The 23632-nt window shown below is 33.3% G+C and overlaps 1 protein-coding gene across 3 annotated transcripts in view; it reads left to right on the top strand.

The window, feature by feature from the left end:
* The window catches only part of ZNF800 (zinc finger protein 800), a 46807-nt gene that overhangs the window by 6298 nt on the left and 16877 nt on the right, over nt 1-23632 (top strand). The window contains exons 3-6 of one of the 3 annotated variants that reach the window (XM_054564457.1): nt 159-254; nt 8608-8751; nt 11333-13025; nt 14254-15210. In XM_054564457.1, the coding sequence (XP_054420432.1) occupies nt 159-254; nt 8608-8751; nt 11333-13025; nt 14254 (1934 nt within the window). In that variant the 3' untranslated portion in view covers nt 14255-15210. Of the gene's footprint in view, nt 1-158; nt 255-8607; nt 8752-11332; nt 13401-14253; nt 15211-23632 lie in introns of those variants that run through there. The other 2 variants (XM_054564458.1, XM_054564456.1) reach the window with 2 other exon arrangements.

Here is a 23632-nt window from a genome sequence, read left to right as displayed (position 1 = left end):
CCATTATTTCATTTTGCCTTACAAAGATAATGATGAAATGCACACAAGTGTGATTGTCATTTATATGATTGTAGCAAACCATTGTTTTACTCAGTAGTAAATGATTTAAATAACCCTTTTTTTGTGGGGATTGGGGTGGGTGTTTGTCTTTCATGTAGTTTATATCCTGGAACCTGGAGATGCTCCTTTGTTACAGCAACCACTACAGACATCCAAATCTGGTATTCAACAAATAATTGAGTGCTTTCGATCAGGTATGAATGTTTTAGGATGTATTTTCATTCTTCACATAGTTAAAACTACCTAGAAACCTTTAGAAGTAATCTAAAAAAATTAAAATGTATACACTGTTTTAATAGAATATTTTAATGTCATATTTTTTAAAAGTGGATGAATAAATATTGATGTAATCTGGAGATTCTTTTTCAGTACTATATATTATATATTGATTTTAAACTCAGTATGGTTTAAAGAAATATATTATGTGATATATATCTGCTGATAAAGTGCCTCCTCCTCCTAAAGATTCATTGTTATTTTTGACATGTTCTTTATAAACTCTCAAAGGACAGTAGTAAATTATACTGGGGCGCTTTTAAGTTTTGGAAGAGTGAATTATTTACTCAGAATGTCTGAAATGTCACTTGTTCTAGGTTAATTACTTTATCATCTCTGTGACTCGCCTTCATCTGCCTAACCCTTGAGTTTATGGAGTTTGACTATCCATAATAGAACACAGGATAGAAAAAAAAGACTTACTCCAACCCTGATATCTTCTGATACTTTTGTTTAGTTTTCCTCTCCATTAGATTATTATAATAATTAGGTATATAAGTTTATTTGTGCAGTTGTAATCCAGTGCTTTAAAATAAATGTTGCTTACTACATATAAATGAGTGAGAACTGTTAAGAACTCCTCCTGTGTTATCTTAAGTTGCTGTGACTCTTTATGATCCACTTGTCCATCTCAAGTGGATTTGGCTTCTCTGACATTGCAGACTATTAAGTCAAATATGAACAAGCAAAAGCACATGACAGATGGCTATCTAACTGATGGTCACTTCACAGATTAGGATATCTTTTGTTATTTATCTTAATGAAATTATTAAGATAAATATTAAATTATATTTTTATTTATCTTAATGAAAAATGCTCAGATTCAGAGGAAAAGACAGTTTATGTACAACTATATGTTTTGTCTTGATGAGAAATTTTTTGACATGTTTGTTTTTAAAACACTGTAAAGGGAAAAAGCATATATTTGGTTTATTTTAGGATTCCAAGAAATAAATTATTTCTTAATAAAATTTTTTTTTCCTTGACTCCCTAAGATCCATTTCTTAGACTTTTCATCTATAGTCCTCATGGCATTGCTTTTATGTCTATTTAATTCAGTAAGTATTGTGTATAAACCATATGCCTTTGCTTAGGTTGGTTGGTGGAATAACCTTTGTAAGGGTGTTTTTTGTTGTTTTTTTACTTTTGATAGCTTGTGGTTAACAGTAATAATTGGTAGGTCAAATTCTCCTATGGTAAATACAATTAAAATTTTAGTTATTAGGGACTGTATTTAAATATATTTCTCGTATAACCCAAGAATGGTTAGTTTCTGTTTGTAGTAAGAGTTTCTATTTCCACCTTTTAGTATAGAGATAAAATTTATTTTTGTTCATTCTTATATCATGGAAATGAAGCTAACAGCTTTTCACGTTTAGTAATATTCTTGTTTTTTAGAAATTCATAATATGAAATTAATAAGGTTATTTTCTACTTCATAGTGTTATTTGATTAAGAAGTTAGAATTGGTTCATTCATAAATGTTTTGTAAAAAAAAACCTTTTCAGCAAGATTTTATCCTCAAAAATCTATATGTTTTAACTTTGAAAGATGAATATTTAAAATGAAATTGTTTCTTTATTGTGCTGTGGTCATATCTGTTTTCTGTGTTTGCCATTTCCTTACAAATTAAGCTAAAGAAAAGTGAGTGTGAAATTTGTAGTATTTTTTTTTTAAATGTCTCCAGTAAATTTGCCCTGAGTTATTTGTTATTTAGGCAACTTGCGAAAATACTATAATTTTAATTCTGTAAGTACCCAATAATGTGAATTAGTGTGGTTTAGAAAGATAATGGTACAAAAAAACTAACTTTATTTTTAAAAAGGAATTTTTTTACTTTGTTAATGTGTCTTATAGCTAAGCAATTTAATCTCTTCAAGATAGTAATCTCTTACATATCTGGATAATCTAAAGTCTACTAAGGTAGCTCGTTTGTAGCTCTGAGGTGTTCAAGCTGTGGCTGACTGCAATCTTGGGAGGATGAGATGAAGGTTTGGAGGGACTGAAATCTTTTCCCATTCTGCAAGTTCCTCCCTGCCCTACTCTACTTCCAAGCCTGCCTTCAGTAACTCACCTCTATCTAGACTTTTTTGTCAATACAGCTGAGTCACACACATTGCATTTAAAAAACTATCCTGGTGGTCTTACATATCTGGCAGATATTTGAAGGTGGAAGTCCATGCTTTTGCTCTTGTTAACCCTTCAGAGGCTAAGTCAGGTTAGGCAATTCAGGTTAGTATATCTACCTTATCTTCAAGCTCAGATAATTGCCGTCAGCCCTGGTATCATCTCTATGTAAATGACTCACCTCCTGCCTACACTGGGCTGTCTGTGACCTGATATTAATTCCTACCCAAGCTGGAAATTCATAAAAGGCTGAGGAAGGAATTGACTCACTTTTTAGGTCCACCATCCCTATGTTTGCTGTACTGACTGTATGACCAGTTTTGACCTATTCTTCTTGTCTCCTACTTCAGCTTTTCTTTGGCCTGTTTTTCTGGCTTTAAATTACAGATTCTTCTTTACCTTTGATAGCTCTTTATTTCTGTCTGCTTGACTTATAAATTAATTTGAATAGTTTTTTTTAATAAGTGATATTTGCTTGTGGTTTTTAAAAAATAAGGAAGTACAAAAAGATACACAAAAATAAGTCTCTTTTTCCTCAGGCAACCACTAACCCTTCTATTTATATACAAGCACATATCCCTCATTTTCTTCCTAATACAAATGGTAGCAGAGCCTGCACACTGTTATGCATCTTTGCTTTATTAACAGTATAGTGCACTGTTATTTGACACCTGTGGGTAGATGTCTCTCTTTTTTTTTCGTTTTTAAGAAAACTTGCCTGTTTTGTCCTAACCTACAGGTTCTATCCTGAAACCTCTGACTGTTGGGTGACTTGAGACATTTCCTTTGCTCTGAATTCTTGATTTCTGGTACTGCCTTCACTGCACCTTTCCTTTTGCTGCCGCCTTGCCTTGGCTGTGTTAGTCCATCTAGGATCACTTCCAAGACTCACTGTCTTCAAATTTCCCTCCTTTCCATTAACACTTTTATTGTAGCTTCCTTCCTTCCTGAGCGTGTCTTTAAGCGAAAACAAAATTTTAAATAACGAAAAGTATGCTTTCATGAGATATTATTGAAATGGATTTAATTAAGCTTAATATTCTTTCTTAGTCTTCTTGGTAGAGGCAAAGGAGCTGTGGATTGTCCTAAGGTTAGAGAAACAGAAAAATAGGGGGGAAAGAGAAGGATAATTATTTTGTCCAGTATTTAAAACTGGTCTTTAATATGAAGTTGACATCTTTTTTGAATTATTGAAATATATAATATTGTAAAAATAGATAATATATAATATTATAGAAAAAAGCTTCTGCCTGTAGAATATACAACTATGTGCAAGGAACATCTTTTTTGACTTTTAAGGAGGAATAAATTGTAGTAAAAATGAGAATTAGCTTTGTGTGTTGTTTGCTATTGTCATTATTTTCCTAAGTGTCGATTTGGTCATTTAACTTCTTAGAAGTTTTTTGTTTTTGCTTGTTTTTCCTGCTTAAAGCAACATCAGTGTCAGTTAGTGTAATCTATAACTGGGTCATGATGCCTCAGCCCTGACTCTGTAATAAAGGCTTAGGGTGGAATTATGATCTATCAGATACATAAAGGAGTACCATTTTTTTGGTTGTTACATAGCAATTCTAGGAAATACAAATTTTAGATGTTTATTTTTCATTGCTTTTAGAAAGGAAGAGGGGAGAGCGAGAGTGAGTGCATGTGAGAGAGAAACATCGCTGTGACAGAGAAACATCAGTTGGTTGCCTTTTGTAGGTTCTTTGACTGGGGGTCAAACCTGCAACCTAGGCATGTGCCCTGACCGGAATCGAACCCAGATCTTTCTGTGTATGGGACGATGCTTCAACCAACTGAGCCATGCCAACCAATGCAAACTCTAAATATTTTAAAGACCAGATACTTTTTTAATAAATAAGAAAAATGTAGATATACTTGTTTGATTTGTTTTTTTAATTCATCTTCAAAGCATGTTATTTGGAGCTATATTCCTAGAAGAGCAGCCATTTAAATTAGTCCTGGAATTTCTCAAGGGCACAGATCGTACACTTCACTTTCATGTCTCCAGTGAATAAAATTGTACCTGATATTTAATAGGTGTTCAGTAAATAGTTGTTAAACTAAGACATTTACCAAGTAGCCACTAAAATAATTTTATTTTACTTATAAATTTATTGTAGTATGTGACAGTGTTCCATGATTAGTCTGATAGCTTATTTTTTTTTTAAATCAACGTTTGTAGGTGGTAGTTTTAAGATAACAATTTTAACTTTCTTAACTTTTCCTATTTTTTATCTTTAAGTACTTATGTTAAGGGACGATTAGTTAGAAATTTCTTTTATACTTGTCTTAGAACTCAGGAAATTTGACAGGATTTAATAGATTTGCTTGCAATGTTGGGATGATACTGTGAAGACCCAGCTCATGCGTGAGTCACCAGTAAAGCAAGCAGTATACATTTTAAATGGTTACTGCCACAACTTAAAGTGGTTAATGACCAAAAAATCAGTATATTAAGAAAAAAAAAAAGAAAGCTTATCTTTGTCTAGCACAGAAGAGTCTGAATTAATTTATGTCATGTAAAGTGACTGCTCTCCAACCTAATGTAAAATTTTTTGTTTTGAAAAAATCCTTTAAATACTTTTGTCAGTATATACAATGTATTTGGCATTAAGGAATAGCACAAGGTAAACCCTTGATGAAATTTAACTAATTTTTATTACACACCTATTATGTGAGAATCTGAAATACCCAGGAGTTAATTTCTAGGCATCAAAAACCTAGAGGGCTGGTTTCCTGAAAAATACTGACTGATGATCTGTGTAAGTAGTGACTGCTAAGATAATTTAGGGTAAGAAAGAGAGGAAAAGGAATAGTTAGGAGCAAGGCAGCATGACAGCTTTCTCTTTCCCAGAATCAAGGGCTGTGGAAGAACTTCCTGTTGCTGTGTAGATGACCGCATCTGTTGTGTCAGGTGACAGAAAGTTTTAGTTATTGACAGAGGCACAGTTGGTTGGCTGTGTCTTATTGTTAGCAAAGAAATTAGGAAATGGTAGCTGATTAGAATAAAGTTACAAAAAAACAACAAAACCTTAAATGGCAACTGAAACTAACTGGGAAAAACTTTTATTGTCTGTATTCATGGTATTAAAAAATACAAGTATTTTTCTCATTGGTAAAATGTGGTGGTAGAATTAGAAAATCTTCCATGTCTCTTTTTTGATTTCCCCATAAACACTACATAGGCTAGAAAAATCTTATTTTTATAGAGAAGGTTTTTTTTTTGTTTTTGTTTTTAAACATGTAGGGAAAAGCTCTCCAATACATCACTTTAAAAAACGTTAATCAGGCATGGGCCTGAGGACTGGGAATATAGTAAGCATTAAGGATATTTTCTCTTGGCCTTTTAGAGCTTCCAGGTTAATGGGGATACTGAAAAGTAATTAATTACAAGATAGTGGGATAATATAGTATAGCTGTATATAGGATACTATGGGAATATAGGTGAAGAATTCTTAACAAAAAAAAACAGGAGGGGTCAGAGAGGCTTCCTGGAGAATGTGACCTACAACCTGAGATCTAAAGGATTATACTGCAAGTGAGCCAGACCAAGGAGATGGGAGAATGTTACAGGAAGAGAGGGAAAAAACAGGTGAAAGCCTGAAAAGTGAGATAGAGAATTTGGTGAATCTGTTGACCTGAAAGACATTTGGTATGCCTGGATCAACACAACTGTTTTGGCGGGGGTGGGGGGGTTGTATGTGTGGTGTGTAGGTAGGGTGGGAATAGGGGAATATTTATGATTAATAATTAAGATTGATTAGTCAAGGTTAGAGCCAAATACTTTTCTGTTTTTCGATGATTATTGGGAACTCTACTGACTATAACACCGTAACTAGGAATATATAAGAAATTGATACAGATTTTTTTTTTTATGGTTGGTTGAGAGAACCCAGTAGGCAAAATTATGTGTCTGATTTAGGGATGCAGTTTTATATTTTTACAAGTAACTTTTTAAAAATGTATAACCTCATGCTATACTTCTTATGTAACTCTTTAGTTGATAAGTTAACCTAGTTCAGCTGTTATTTCTTTGTTCCTCTTGAGTCCTTTTTGACTATTTTTAAAGGCAGAGTTGAATCTTTAGTGTAGGTCTTGCAGGCATTTTAATTTTGAATTAAAGTGCAAAAATTTCCTATTTTCTTCCTATTGCTACTACACTCAACTATACATTCTTAGAACTTTATGTAGATCAGAGAGGTTTATCTAAAGTATTTTTTTAAATTAATCTTCCTCTCATAGTTTGTCAATCACTTAGGAATTTAACTATGAACTCTAAATATAGCAGCAGTTTATTGCCAATGTATGTATTGTGTAATGTGAAATAGACTACTACACACACACATATATATGTCAATATGTATGTATATAGTTTGTATGTAAATATACTTTTTTTTTTAAAGAATAATACCCAAGCTGTCTTATGAATCTTTTTAAATTTATGTGTTCTGATTTTGTGGCATGGTAATATGGTCTAGTGGAGTAAACATTGATTTGGATTTGGGAAATTGTGGGAATTATTTTAATATACTTTTTCCAGTGGAAACCCAAGCGTATAATTTTGGGGGGATTTAGGTTCATATCTTCTTTCCTAATTCTCCAAGATAGGTTTGGTTTGGTCATTTTACAAGATGGATATATCAAAGTGCAAAGATTATACAGCTCTTTAATGTCACACAACTATCAGAATTGGAAACTCTAAAGACTTTGTAAAATTCTGATAACCTGCCAATCAGTTTTTTGCAGTAGAATTTTAAAGATTGGTCTATTTTCAAAATAAAGTTAAATTGATGATTAATATAAAAATTAATCATCAATTAATTGATGATTAATATAAAAATTAAATGTTAACAAATTGTTAAAGATTGAGGTAGAACTATTTAACATTTATAGATCCTTCAGTATTAATTATTTTATTAGTGATATCGTGTTGACTCTTAAGTAGTTCCAGAGCTTAAATAGATAGTCAAATGCTTGCTGAATGATAGAGCATTTTACACCTACATAGTCTTAAAGGTATTTTTCAGGACACTTGTTTTTAATTTAAATCAATGTTGTCATGTTCTTTTATTTGAGAAAACTGAAAGGCTCATTAATTAGTAAAGCATTGCAGATCAATTTTGTCAATTTACCTGTGGCAAAGACCTGTAGGAAGTAGTGACAAAAGACCTTCCATTTGTGTTTTATTCCTGGTGGGTGTTTTTATTTTAAAGATCAGATGCTTATTGCCATTTATTTATCCTCTGCCTTTGATCTTTTGTCACAGTACTTAGATTCCCTAGATCACTGGCATTTCTTCAACAAAAAATTACTGAGCATTATTAGAGCTGAACACTTGTAGTTATATATAAGACAGCCTTGGTCTTGGCTGCTTTGGAGTTTATAATCCCAGTGGAGAAGACAGGTTTTAAACTAGTAATTATGTCAATATTTAATTAATTGCAGTTGAGGTAAGTTTTGAGGAAGAAAGGTTTTGAGTAAATTTAGAGTGGTATCAAGAGGACTAAGCAAAATGCAAAATTATGGACAAAATCAGCTCTCATACTAAACATAATAATCCTATGTTGGCCCTGAACCTGAAGTGACTTGAGCTGAATTTAAAAATAAAAGTCAACAGACAACCTTGTGACATAGTTTTGACCTTCTTTAAGGAATCGGGGAAAACGTGTTAATAAAGATCTATGTTTACTTCCTAATGCAGAAGCAAGCTGGAAGAACCAGGCAAAAACTTTGGCAGGGAGTGAGGGGGCGTGGGGACATTTAATTTTTCTGTTCTACTCCAGATCTATAGAATCAGAATTTCTAGAGGTGGATCACATACATCTTTATTCCCAGGTCATTGTGATGATCAAACAGATGTTGGGACCACTGTTGGGATATCCCAAGATTTGATTGGCTGCTGAATTAGGGAAAAAAAGCATCAATTTTAGCTGTTCTAATATCCAAAGGAAAGAAAGATTTTTGCTTAGAATGTAGTCTATAACTTAGTTGTAATAATACACTGTGATAGTAATAGGAAATGCCTATATATTTTGTTTTTAAAGAGTAAAACTGCACTTTGGGATTTTCAACAATGGTTGTTCAGTTTAAAAGTACATATTAAAGTTTTGTGTTAAGTTTACTTTTGTTTTTTTATCTCAGGAACTAAACAACTTAAACATATTTTATTAAAAGATGTGGACACTATTTTTGAATGTAAATTATGCCGAAGTCTCTTCAGAGGATTACCAAATTTAATTACCCACAAAAAATTTTACTGCCCACCAAGTCTCCAGATGGATGACAGTAAGTTTTATCTGTGTATTCAGTTATGCATTTTACAATTAAGTATTCTTATACTACAACTAAATGTTTGTGTTAAATTATAGATATCTAGTTATGGATAAATTTAATGATAGAGAATAAAATTAAATACTTGACTCAGTATTATATTCAATTTATTTTTTATCTTTTTTTTAAAGATTTTATTTATTTATTTTTGGAGAAAGGGGAAGGGAGGGAGAAAGAGGGAGAGAAGCATCTATGTGCAAGAGAAACATCGATGAGTTGCCTTTTGCATGCCTACAACTGGGGCCTAGCCCGCAACCCAGGCATGTGCCCTGACTGCAAATTGAATCAGCGACCTTTTGGTTTGTGGGATGAAGTGCAGTCTACTGAGCCATATCAGTCAGGGCTATATTCATTTTTTTAGTCATACCTGTGTTTTTTACTTGGATTTTTCCTCAAGGTATGTAAAGTGAGATTTATGAGTATATTTATTTGTATTAAAATATTGAATATTGTTTTTGAATGTTCATATGGGTCATAGAGTTTATATTCAGGATTTTTGTAAGTTAAAATACTAATTCTTGAGAGGGGTATTGGTATTTTTCCTTTTTATTCTAACAACTTGTTACCAGATATGACTGATCATTTACTTAGATTCCTTTTGAGTAAATTAGTTGATTTCTTGGGAATGGTAGAGAGTATTAAAAATATTTATTAATCTTTCTAGTATCTTCTGGGTCTTGATTTAAAGGACAGTTTTGTTCTCAGTGTAATGTATGTAGATTAGTCAGTTTATCAGAAATTAGAGTGTATCATGGGCTAACTTGAGATCTGAAATAGCTTTATGCAATGAAGGCAGATAGTAAGCTAATAAAGTCTTTGTGGAACCAAATGTTCATTGAATTAAGTGTTTTGCCCTCGTATGATTAAGCTGCTGTATATATAATGGTGTTATTTTCTTTCTGTAAAGAACTAATGTAAATTCTTTAAAATATTTTAATAAAATAACATTTTCATTTTTTTTGTTCAGGGGTTTAACTCTTTGTGGTCCTATAAAATAGAGAATTTATTTTACCAGTTTGATACTATTTTGCATTGTGGATTTTGTACATGTTTTCAGCTTAACCTTTTTGGAATGGCAGTGAAATATAAACTTCAAATATCAGCATGAAGCTGATTTAAGGCATGTTATAGGACATAGATGAAATGAAAATTCATGTTTGTTAAATCTACTGTACTTTTTTTTATTGAGATATAAATGAAAAGGCAATCCATAAAGATTAGTTAGTTTTTTTTTAAATCCTTACCTGAGGATATTTCCATTGATTTTGCGCGGCTGAGGGGAGGAGGAGGCAAGGGGAAAGAGAGAGAGAGAAGGGAACACCAGCGTGAGAGAGATCAATCAGTTGCCTCCCATATGCGTTCTGACTGCAACCTAGGTATGTTCCCTAACTGGAAATTGAACCTGCAGCCTTCTGGTGTTTGGGATGATGTTCCAACCAACCGAGCCACCCAGCCAGGGCTATAAAGATTAGTTTTAAATCTAACTTTTTAATTAAAGTATCATTAGAAAATAAGTTAATTTTTGATAGTTTTTTGTTATTTTTTTAGTATGAAGTTGACTTACAGAGGGAAATAGATAAATGGAATTGTTGGGATTATTGTGCTCTCTTCTTGGCAATACTCACTGTAGAAATACTTTTGTGAAGGATTTATTCTTATAGAAACTTTACCCATTTTAAAAAGGAAGTAGATGTGAAGTGCTATAATAAATCATTTCTTGATTTCTAAATAGAAAATTTGATGCCATATATAATAACTAATAGCTAGAATTTAGAGTAGTAAGTGGAAACATATCCAGTGTTAGACAACTCTGTTACAGTAGGAATATTTAGTTGCCCACAGAAGATGTAATTATTGTACAAGTGAATAAAACTAGCTCTGGTTTTGGAACAAATCTACAGTTTTTAATCATTTGTTTTAATAGAATTGTGTCATGTTAAGGAGACACATAAAGGGACTGAGTTTAATAAATACTTCTATATATCATGTCATTCATGTTTATATATTTTCCAAAAGTTTCTTTTTTATTTCCATAAGTGTGTCTCCATACACTTAGAATAGGTAATTTATTATGGGTAAGGTTACTTAATAGGAATGATGTTATGTGCTCTTCAAAATATTATTTTTATATATAGTAAAATTCTTCATGATGTTTTACCCATATTGGATTATGAGAACTTTAATTTGCCTTTGGTTGCCTAAAATTTTAGACTAAAAATATGAAGTGGTATTTTTTGTTAGGACACCCATGTGCTTATGTATTTTATAGTAATGGCACTTAGAAGTGGAGTAACTCTTCAGTTGCATCTAGTCCTTAACATTTATGTACTATGTTGAGGTTTTAAATTAAAGCAAATTTTAGTTTAATACTAGTTTTTATCTTCATAAAATACTAAAGAGATATAATGCTGTTATAAAAATAAATATGAACCAGAAATATAATAAATTTTAAGGTAGATGTTTGTAATACATTAAAAATTAGAGAGCCATAGCAGGCTAATTATTTCATATTAAAATGTTGTTTTTTCCCTAACAGACCTTCCTGATGTAAATGATAAACAAAGCCAAGCCATAAGTGATCTCCTAGAAGCCATATATCCAAGTGTGGACAAGCGAGAATATATTATTAAGCTTGAACCTATAGAAACTAATCAGAATGCTGTGTTTCAATATATTTCAAGGACTGATAATCCTACTGAAGTCACAGAGTCAAGCAGTACTCCTGAACAAACTGAAGTTCAAATACAGGAAACTAGCACTGAACACTCTAAAACAGTACCAGTTACAGTTACAGAAGTGGAAACTGTAGAGCCCCCTCCTGTTGAGATCGTTGCAGATGAAGTTGCACCTCCATCTGATGAACAACCTCAGGAATCACAAGCTGACTTGGAAACTTCTGATAATTCTGATTTTGGTCACCAGTTGATATGTTGTCTTTGTAGAAAAGAATTTAATTCCAGACGAGGTGTTCGCCGTCACATTCGAAAAGTACACAAGAAAAAGATGGAAGAACTAAAAAAGTACATTGAAACACGAAAGAATCCAAACCAGTCCTCTAAAGGACGCAGTAAGAATGTTCTGGTTCCATTAAGTAGGAGTTGTCCAGTATGTTGTAAATCATTTGCTACAAAAGCGAATGTAAGGAGGCATTTTGATGAAGTTCATAGAGGACTAAGGAGGGATTCAATTACTCCTGATATAGCAACAAAGCCTGGGCAACCTTTGTTTCTGGATTCTGTTTCTCCTAAAAAATCTTTTAAGACTCGAAAACAAAAGTCGTCTTCAAAGGCTGAATACAATTTAACTGCATGCAAATGCCTCCTTTGCAAGAGGAAATATAGTTCACAAATAATGCTTAAAAGACATATGCAAATTGTCCACAAGATAACTCTTTCTGCGACAAACTCTAAAAGAGAGAAAGGCCCTAATAATACTGCCAACGGTTCAGAAATAAAAGTTAAAGTTGAACCAGCAGATTCTGTAGAATCTTCACCCCCTTCTATTACCCATTCTCCACAGAATGAATTAAAGGGAACAAATCATTCAAATGAAAAAAAGAACACACCGGCAGCACAGAAAAATAAAGTTAAACAAGACTCTGAAAGCCCTAAATCAACCAGTCCGTCTGCTGCAGGTGGCCAGCAAAAAACCAGGAAACCAAAACTTTCAGCTGGCTTTGACTTTAAGCAACTTTACTGTAAACTTTGTAAACGTCAATTTACTTCCAAACAGAACTTGACTAAACACATTGAGTTGCACACAGATGGGAATAACATTTATGTTAAATTCTACAAGTGTCCTCTTTGCACTTATGAAACTCGTCGAAAGCGTGATGTGATACGACATATAACTGTGGTTCATAAAAAGTCATCCCGCTATCTTGGGAAAATAACAGCCAGTTTGGAGATCAGAGCTATAAAAAAGCCTATTGATTTTGTTCTAAATAAAGTGGCAAAAAGAGGCCCTTCGAGGGACGAAGCAAAACATAGCGATTCAAAACATGATGGCACTTCTAACTCTCCTAGTAAAAAGTATGAAGTAGCTGACGTTGGTATTGAAGTAAAAGTCACAAAAAACTTTTCTCTTCATAGATGCAATAAATGTGGAAAGGCATTTGCCAAAAAGACTTATCTTGAACATCATAAGAAAACTCATAAGGCAAATGCTTCCAATTCACCTGAAGGAAACAAAACCAAAGGCCGAAGTACAAGATCTAAGGCTCTTGTCTGGTGAGGAACAGTTAACAGAGTTTTGCTTTTTCCCCCCATCGAACTAAAAAAATCATTTGACCATAATTTATAGCTGGTTCCATTTTAACACATTTGCTTCCATATATCTCATGACAGTGGGAGCTGCAAGAGTAATGCGCGTATTGCATTTCCTCTTCAGTGACCTTTATTCCAGTGGCTTGGGAACAAAAGTTAACTTCAGAACTTATCTTCCATAGGACAATGCAATATAGTTATAGGTAGATGGCACAGGGTCAGTGCTTCCCTCTCTGTTGTAAAATACACATTTATATTGGCTTATGTTTACAATAGACGTCTTCTGTTTAACTAACTTTGCACAGGTTTAATTTGATTCAGTGACTTAGTCTACTAATTAATGCATTGTAGGAAAGTTAAATATATTAGAATGAATTTGTGAAGGTGATAATTGTAGGAAAAGCTCTTTTGAGGCATTGTAATTATTGTAAAAGTTAATCTGTGACAGCTAAATAAAGTGCTGCACTCAGAAAAAAAAAATCCCCAAATTGAATTTAGAATGATTAGTATTTATTATTTACATTTAACATAGTGCTTATAGACAAAGGGGGAAACTTAATAAAGTTTGGAATTTCTTTTTCTTCCTCCTTGGGAGTATGTACCATTTTGAAGTTTGATCTATGAAAAAAAAGTGATTATTTAGGTCCCAAATGCTCTTAAATTTCCCTTTTTGTTTAAATAAACTTTTTGGTGATCATTTCAACATAGTTAATATTATTAAATAGGGATTTTCTTGGTTGTTTTTTTTTTTCCCTTTTTTTGGTGTGGTTGTGCGTTGCAAGGAAAGTAAAATCCCTATTGGGAAGAAAGAAAAAAAAATACTACTTTTTAAGAAGGTTTTGGAACAAATGTAGATTTTAAAAATGCAATATAAAATAAGGAGTAGACTTCCTATACTTGTTTTTTCAAGTCTCTATATTTTTTAAGTTTACCTTCTGTACCTGTGTCCCTGTGTTAAGGCAATTAATATATTTAATTAGTATTAAATTAGTCTTGGATTTAACTTCTAAAGCAGTAGTTTGAGTGCTGAGTAGGTTAAATGTTATGGTTTGATTATCACCTTTTTTTTTTTAATTTTTGTGGAAAACTTGAGATGAAACCATCCTTTAGAAGTTATTAGTATTGTATAATTTTAAAAACAAGCTTTTATTGGTAAACTCAAAAGTGTTCATTTATTCCTATTTCTCCTCAGATAACTTCAAGTGATGTACGAAAAGGTTTGGAGTTCATTTTTGTGGAAAGACTTTAAATTGGTGTTAGAACCACTAAACGTCTTCAAATGGTATTATGAGAAAAAAGAAAAACGTTTTTATAAATATTTGACTGTAACTGCTGTTTTCTCACTAAAGTGATTATCATCTAACCACTTGTTTCAAAGGCACTGCCTTTTCCAGCACTTTTCAAGTAGCTGTGACATTACGTATTGTCATCCCAGTCCATCAGTTAACCACCTTTGGCCTTGTGCATTTGGTCTACAGTTTCTACAAAAATGTTGCAAATTTTGTTTTCCAAATAATTTGTTGATTGAAGTGATCAACAACCTGAAGAATATATCACCACTGGTGATTTTAATTGACAAAAACTTTATAGCTTAGTGATTTTAGTTTTGTTCCACTTTATTTGGCAGAATTTTCATTTGGATTGTACAGATAGATGATTTCCTAGTGAGTGTATGTTAGGACCAAAGACAAATTAGTATCAACACATTATACATATTTAGCCTACTAAATATTTGTCATTATTTTTACATTCATTTATTTCTAACTTGTTCTCCAGCACTTAAATGTTTGAAGGTTTCATTCTAAAATATATACTACAGGAAAGTTCTAGTTCATTCTCATCCATCGATCATTACATTTATCATTTGTAAACATCTGAGGTTTTTATGAAAATTTAACATTCCCTATTTTTAAAAAAGTTTTATACAAAGCACTTTAATGATAGATGCAAGTTAATTTTTCAGTTTCTTTTTTTTAAAAAGACTACACATTTACTAATGTTAATATGAAGGTAGTAGGTAGCTTACTGATATTTTATGGATGCAGACAATCCATGCACAACCACTTCTTATGATATTAGTTTATTTCTTTAAATATTGCTAAAAAAAAAAAAAAAAAAAAAGGCAGATGAGGGTATAAACCCTGATTTCTTTTCCTCCCAGGTAAAATCTTAAATGACCACTTTAGATAATATTTGATTCCTACTGTAAAATTTGGAAAATAATGAATCCTTGTTCATTTTTATAATCAAGATTTTAGGAAAAACAAATACATCTATATGAAATTTTGGACAGGTTTTGTGTATCAATATTTTGTACTTTTTAGGGAATATTTTATTTTTTAGTAATTTTTGTCAAATTATTTTAAGAGGTACAGCAGAGAATATACCATGTTTTTATAGAGGTTCACACCTGTACTTAGGAGGGACCCTGTCCATCTATATACTTTTTGTATACAGTTTTAAAATGTTGAAGATCCACAAGGTCATAATAAAATATTTCTATAGCTAGAAAAACATTTACCCTTCCCAGTGCTTTGCACTAAAATATACTGTGAAAGGAAACTAGAAAGACTGTAACTGTTGCTGGAAATGTTCTATATTGAATGTACATGCTCTTGTTGGAAAAATGTACTATATGTGATGGAAATAAACCAGACTTGGAGTTATTTCAGCTAAATGTGCTTCAACAAAGGTGCATTGGTTGAAACTTAAATGTTTTATTATCAAATTTATAATATTCATTGACTATGAGCAGCTACACTTGAATTATATCTTGATAGTTTTATCTTTAAGAATTAGAGTTATAATTTCTCTTTAATTTAAAAACAGATTTACTTTTCCACATATGGAAAACTTGTACTTATGGGTCTAACTTTAATGATTAATAGTGTAATATATTTAGGGAACTAAATGTGTAGGTGGTATATATCATTTATAAACCATCCTCATTAGTTGCACATTATTAAACCTGATGTTTGACTTTTGCAAGGTGTTAATCTTTTATGCATTCCTACACACAAGACATATTCCAAAGATACTATCCAGACTTAAGTACCTTATAACCATTGAAAAGATGAGTCCTAAAAAGCTTGGGGTAGCTGTTTGCCTACAGCCTTTCCTTTGTATGTTGGACTTTTCTTCTCTGCTTTACTTGTTAAATAGAGTGTAGAAGAAAGAGAAAGCCTGATTTTTGTGGAGGTTAGCCCAATTGCTGGAATTTCCTTACTTCACTTACCTATTTACACATGTTTTCTGTCATAACTCTAGGGCCACAGAGCAGGAATTTAGATAGAGGAATTGAGAGTTCAAGGACTGTCAAAAATACTGTGTGGGTCATTGAGGAAAACACAGTATTTTGTAAGACCTGCCTTATATTAGAAGGGCCTAGAGAGATTAGGTATATTTTATCATAATAGCCAAACTAACAGATTGTGGCAGACATAAAAGTTAGAGGCTAAACTGGGATCAGTTTAGTAAGGTAGAATGAACAAGTAAGAAGTCATTGGAAATTCTTTGTTCTTCCTGTTCCTTTTCTGGCCTTCATTCTTACTTTTTGGTTTTATTTTGATTCTTGAGCTCTGTTATCTCAGAGGCTTAGGCTTGAGATTCTTGAGAAGAGGCCTAGGAAATTTGTACTGGAAGATCTTTTTGCATGTAAGCTATATAAACAAATATTTATAGCACTATTTATTTTTGTTGTAGGGAGTTAAAAGAACCATCAGAAACTGCTTATAATATAAAAAGACCTATCTCTGGCTGCAAATAATATTCATCTTTGCTGCTATTTGCTCAATTAAGAGTTTTTCTATAGAATTCAACTCATCTTTCTCCCTGAAGATACCTTTCTCCCCTAAGTGTTGAAAGAGTAGAAACAATAAAAGAAATGGCTTGTGCTTCAACTACCCAAGTTTGCATAGTGCATGTGAGAGCTGGCTGAGGTATGGCCAACACTGGGCAGATAATTCGTTAGAACATGCAGATGTACCTTGAGTGCACAATGACCGTTGGTTCATGTCTCTTATTTTTTCTTCTTTACTCCCAATTTGAAGAGGAAAACCTTCTTGAAGAATATATAAATTACCCATATTTAATTTTTAGCCTGGTTTTGTATATATGAGCTAAGTTTTCTGTTGACATAGATTGCTTGTATCATTTAGAAGTATCTTAACAATTTTTTTTAGGGAATATGTGTTAAATTGTTTTATGGTCAATAAGCTGTTCTCAATTTATTTTAAAAAGTCTATGGATGCAGTAGCAGGGGGTTTTGTTGCTTTGCTATGACTTGAGGCTGTGGTTATAGAAAGAAGAGTTTCCCAGGTGTTATGACAGCTGGGTATGTAGATAAAGAGGTGTAAGTGGATATCATTTCCTGGTGAGAAGTTGCAAAAGGTCTCGTCAAATAACATGATCACTGAAGATGAGATAGAAATGCTTCTAAAACTTTGGAAATGAGATTTCCAGGTTTCCTGCTGTGGCCCGTGGAAATATTCCAGATTCTTAGGAGTTTTAGAAGTTACTTTTCTAATGGAATCCATAGAGTACCAGGATTATGATTTAAACCATAGTTCTCATAGCTGATCTGAAATTGAGCTCTAGGATATGTGCAGCATGATGTTGGTTCTGCATTAGACAAAATCCTGCTATACTCTATGCTGTTCTTTTCTCTGACTTTAAGAGCTAATGGAAAACTCAGGATTGAAAAGGAGTAAGGATCAACAATCTAAGAACTGCTTCTGTTTGGTTTCTAATCACCTAGCACATGAGAGAATGCAAAATAAAATGTTTCACTTAAACTCCCAATTATTTTGCTTTTCTAACTTTCCAAATTTATTTCTCTCTCTTACAATTTGTTTCTGCAGCCTTTTTCTCTGACCCTGTTTTGAGCTATTTCCTATTTTTTCTTCTGGTTAACAGAGATCTTGGTACCAATATAGCTAAAACGTTTTTTGAGAAGGTAAGAGGGTGGGAAGTCAGCTCATTTCTTCCTTAATGTTCTACATTCTATTTGTCATGTGTATTATATATTCTTAAGCTGTTTCTTCTACATGTGTTCACTACCGCACCACAGAGGGGAACGTAGGTGCATCTGGTTGGGAAAATGCTCAAAGTTGGAGGTTTTGCTGTTTGTGCCCACTCAGCCGAATTAAATTGTTTGATTGTGCATTTTTGAAGCCAGGGACTGTGTCTTGATAATTTTGTTTCGTGCCTAGCACATTTTGCTGTATACCCAGGCACTTTAAATAAATTGAATGATATTAAAGTAAGTAGTAGCTTTTTCCATTTCAGAACTGTGCTGCCATATACTTTGAGACAGGGGGTCTGAATTTCATAAATTTTTATTATCTCAATATTTATAGATTTCACTTATTTTAGAAAATACTACTGGTACAAAAATGAGAGTTTATGATAAAGAGAATTCTTACTATTAGCTAATGATAATGAACATTCATGGAGTGTTTACTGTATGCTGAGCACTCTGCTAATCCTTTACATATACAGTGCCCCTAATTCACCAACAACGGTATGATGTAAAAACTGTCACATCATTTTCCCCATTTTATAGAACAGGAAGTTGAAACTTAGAGAAGTTCAGTGATTTACTCAAGTTCACGTAGGTAGTATATTACAGGATTGAGACCTGACATTAGGTCTGACTACATCATGTAGCCCTTGATCAGTACACCTGACATTTGCACATTTTACCATTTGCAAAGCATATTCACTACATTACCTTATTGGTAGGTAAGTGTGATGCTTTGGAGTCAGATGATGAAATTTTTGGATCCACAAATTATTTCCCATGTGACATTGTTCAAGTTACTTAAACATTTTGTGCCCTAGTTACCTTACTTCTAAAATAAGTATCTCAGTATTTCTTAGCCCCATAAGTTGTTCTAAGGATAAAATGAAAAACATTTAAAATACTTAGAATAATGCCTGGCATGATACAATAAATGTTAGATACGATTACTATAAGTGTTGAAAATGTAGAACTTTTTTTATTACCTCTTAAGTTTAGAAAAATGTGTGCATTAAAAGAACTTTATTACTGCACCTCATATTATAACTACTGCTTTTGTATTTAATTGGGCTAATGGAAATAACCAATTAATATCATTTTCTGTCAATTCTAATCAGATATTACTAGTTTATCATTCTTAATGAGGTTTTCATTTATCTTACAAAAGGTATTAGGTAGTTGTAAGCACATTCATTGTGAGTTATGTTTCCTATCACAAATATTTTATATTTGGTCATGTGTAAAATATTGACATTTAGTAAAAACTAACAGTTGAAATATTTGTGTAAAACAAAAGTAGATGGGCAGTACTATTTGAAAGAGAGCATTTAACTATGGAAAGAGTAGATTCTTCAGTGGAGTACAATTTAGGCTAAGTCAGGAGTTTCTTTGGTTAGTGTGTCATGAAGAGATAAGAAGAAATGACACTTTTCAACAGTCTTGCCAATGGCAGTCATTAGTGGCAGTACTCCAAATTTCAGCTGAGGCCCCAAGTACTGTTAAATTATCTGCTGAGAGGGTTTACCCATATACCTGACTGTTGTTGATCTTGCATTTTTGACAATAAGATGATAATTTTAGAAATTTTAGGGTTTAGGGACTGGTATAATTTGCACCACCAGAGGATCTTGTCTCTAGATTTGGATGGACCTTCATATCCTGAACTTCAGATCAAGTGCTGGGATTCCAACACCTGGGTTGTGTGGTTTCTTAGTAATTCTGATACTTAAATACTTGAGTCAGGTGTCGGGAGCATACTTGTGGCACACAAAATATTATAATGTTTAAGCAGTAGAATGATGTGGTTGAAGATAGAGCCAAACCAAAATAAACAACCCCCCGCCCCTACTTAATGTCGAAGCAATAATAACTTAAAATGTATTGGGTGTCCTGCTCTACATATCTGGTAACAGTTTCAATACAGAGTGTGTAATGATGATAGAGGAGAAATTATTACAGCAAAATAAACCTTAAGTTCATAGAACTGTTATTACAACTCAGGTTGAATATTGGCTTATAATCCCTTCTATCTGTGGGATTGTCCTGAAAATAAATTAGCTGTGAGAAGTGGAACTATGGCTGTAGTCAAACTTTCTAAGTTGTGCAAAGTTGTTTTTTTGGTTTTTTTTAAAGCTAAGAGTGTTTTGGGTGCTTTGTTGGACCTGAACCCCAAAGCATCTGCTAGTTGTGACTGGTAGCTTTTTTATTTTGGATGGAAAAAGCAAGGAATGCTTTTCTGAGAAAAAATAGCAAAGCACTAGAAACATTGTGTGCTTAAGTGACAGAATTATATGGAAAAAAATTAGTGAAAGGATTTTTATCCTTTCCTAAGGATATTTTTTGAGCTATTTTTAACACTCTCCTACAGTAGCTTCTTTGAATTTTTGAGGCACAGTTTGTTAGGGTTGGTTTATATAAGCTTCTGTAGGAGAGTGGCCATGTCATCTTCATGCCTTTGGTCATTAGATATTAACATTGAGTTTCTTGGAATCCACCACGCTGGGCATTTGTAGATGTTGGAGACTTTTCTGAGCATCATTCTCTTTTTCTTTGAATGGACAGGCTTTGAGGAGATAAGATAGGCTAATGGGACTGTCATAAAGATAGGCAAGAACACACTCTTTGAAATTTATAAATTTTTCATATATCCTGAAGTTAAACTTTCTTCAAAACACTTACAATTTTCCAATTTTCCCTTTTCTTTGCCTGGCTGTCTTGACTAGTCCACTATTGTTTCTTGTGACTGTAAGAGAACAAAATTACTTATTTGCCATGAAATTTGGACACAAATAGATCTGTACATGCACAAGAAGAAGAAACTTAAAGGAGATGGTTTTGTTCCCTGTAACTTCCCTGGATCTCTTTAAAGTGTGTAATTGCAGTGGTATGAATTACTAATTTTTAAGGTTTAAGATACTTCTTTGAAGGCCATTCTTTCTAAAACAGTTAACTAGAACTCAGTAGCACAGTATCTTTAACTCACAGATGCTAGAAGATGGAAGGAAAACCTGCAATGCTTGTATCACCAGGCACCCCCTGATTTACCATGTCATCTAACTGCAGGTGTGTGAGTGCATGTGTACCCATATATCCAAATGCTGGGCTGTGCTTTTTATTTTATTTTATTTTTTGGTTGTGAGCACAGAGTTTTAATGGGTCTGTAGCTAGTAGGAAAGGTTTATTGGAAGGCTTCATGTGGGGAAATGAGTGAGATAGAAGTGGCCAGACCTTAAGGGACTCTAGGGGTAATTGTACAAATGGCTTTTACATGTACACCATGTAGAATTTCATAGAAAATGGAAAAAAAATCAATGTAATACTAGTGATGAGGTGTTGCCCACTTAGCAGCAGTATTGCTTCTCTGCTGCTATTAACTCTTCAGACTCTGCTTTTACTCTTAAAAAATGAATGATCTCATTCTGTCCTCTCAATATGGTTATTACTGCTTCCTTACTTCTGTTGCCTACTTTTTCTGTGCCTTTCAGCTACTTTTCCTCTCCATATAACTTGCGTTCAAACTCCTGTAAGAGAAAGTGTGATTGGTTCACTTAGGTTGGGCAAACCTCCTATGCCAGGCCTCTTCATAGGCTGCTAGCCATAGGCTGTTCTTCATTGAGTGGCTGCTGTTGGGACAGGTATTCTTTGTTGGTCCTATCATTGGTGATCATGGTGGCGGATTCAGTGGAATAAAACATGGCCCTGGACCCAATAAAAGGAATCTTTTGATGGGAATCTTTTACAAGAGGAATCTAGATAGTCCAAGAACGTAACAGTCTTTCTAGTACACATGACTTTCTCCCATTTTGAAGATCATAGAATTAAAGGTAACTTGTGGGCTTGACTGTTATGTCAGTGCATCACCAACAATCCTTTCCATGCTGAGGAAATATGGGAAAGAGCTTTCTGATAAACATCTGCAGTTCCTTTCTAAACTGCCTGATGCTATTTACATCTTTGGTTTGCAGATTCATGGACGGCCTGAAGTTTTCACTCAGAAAGAGCCTTTACATTTCCTGTAACAGCATATCAGGCCATTCTGTCAGTTACTGCTAATTTCCAGACACCCACAATTATGCTTCACAGTTTGGATGATTTAATGAACCCTTAAAATATTGCTTCTGCTTTTCTACCTGTATTTTCCACATTTAGGTTTACTCCGCTTTGTATCTTAGCTGTTTTATATATTCTCATTCATTCCTTCAACAGCAGATACTATTGAGTGTGCATCATGTGCCTGGCAGTATTCCATAATTTTGGGGAAACAGAATCACACAGTGGTTAATGCATGGCTTTTTAAGAATCTATAGACCCAAGTTCAAGTTCTAGCTTCTTTACTTACTAGCTGTGTAGTTTGGGCAAGTAACTTTCTAAGCTTTACTTTTCTTGTCTGTAAAATGATATTAGAAACTACCTTATAGGTAGGATGTTTTTTGTGGGAATTCATAAAAGTTTAATCATATATTGTATATAATATACTTAACAGTGCTTGGCTCAAGTAAGAGCTCAGTAAATATGTGTTACTGTTTTAGTGATGACTAAAGTTGTCAATCTGCTGCTGGAATACTTTCTAGCATTTAGTTTCTGGTTATCTTGCTTTGCCATTTGATGTTCGTTGCCTTTTTGTTGGTGTTAATCTAACTGTTTAATGAGAAGTAAAATGTAACATCTGTGATAAAGCCAAAATATACAAAAGGTTCTTAAGTTATAACATTATTTTATGGATCTTCAATATGCTGCCACCTTTTGCAGTGCCCTTTTTTTTTTTTTTTTGGCTAATTGTTGAAGGATTGGTTGAACTTTTTGATGTAATTTTGCTTCTTTGTGATTAATGTCTTATAGAACAATGATGAGTTTTGGATAATGAAATTCAGCACCTTTTGGGATTTTTTTTATTTGTTTCTGTAAACATTAGGTTATGGGTACATAAACAGATTCTGAGTTTACAACCAAGAACTGTAGTTTTTCTTTGTATCACCAGTGCCTGACAGTGTACCTGGCATATAACATATGCTAAGAGTATGTTGAAGGAAGGAAAGAAGGAAGGCAGGAACATTAACATCAGTCATCTTCAGGCTTATCATTAGTCCACAATATGTCTGCTTTTGAGCTTCTTTTCCCAGTACCTCGTCTAATACACAAGGGGGGACCTCCAAAGAACCTTGAATTATATTCTGGAGGTCAGGTTCCTTGTAGTACAAGCTTCCCCCACTAAGGTGCGTGGTTCTAGGTAACCATCTGTATCTGTACCAGCTGGTGGTGGTGTGAGAGGCTACATTTGGCTTCAGTGAATTTTTTTTTTTTTGAAGACTCAAATGCAGTTGTCTATTTCATAATTGGTGATTTATGAGCACACCTGCCCAAACTGTACTGTGTTCAGCAGTTTTTGACCAAAAATGGCATGACTTCTGTGCCCCACCCTCTCTATTCACCTGATCTCACTCTGAGCGACAACTTTTGGTTCTCCAGATAAAAAAAGCCCTCGAAGGGTAGCTTTTTGCCAATGTGGGAGACGTGAAACAACAAAAATGGTAGGAGCACTAAAAGGCGTCAA

This window comes from Pteronotus mesoamericanus, unplaced genomic scaffold (genome assembly GCF_021234165.1).
Source record: "Pteronotus mesoamericanus isolate MK-2021 breed Mesoamerican mustached bat unplaced genomic scaffold, CSHL_Meso_final scaffold_85, whole genome shotgun sequence".
NCBI classification, from domain to species: domain Eukaryota; kingdom Metazoa; phylum Chordata; class Mammalia; order Chiroptera; family Mormoopidae; genus Pteronotus; species Pteronotus mesoamericanus.
The sequence above is the reverse complement of the archived record's forward strand: the minus strand, read 5'-3'. Positions and strand labels throughout refer to the sequence as shown.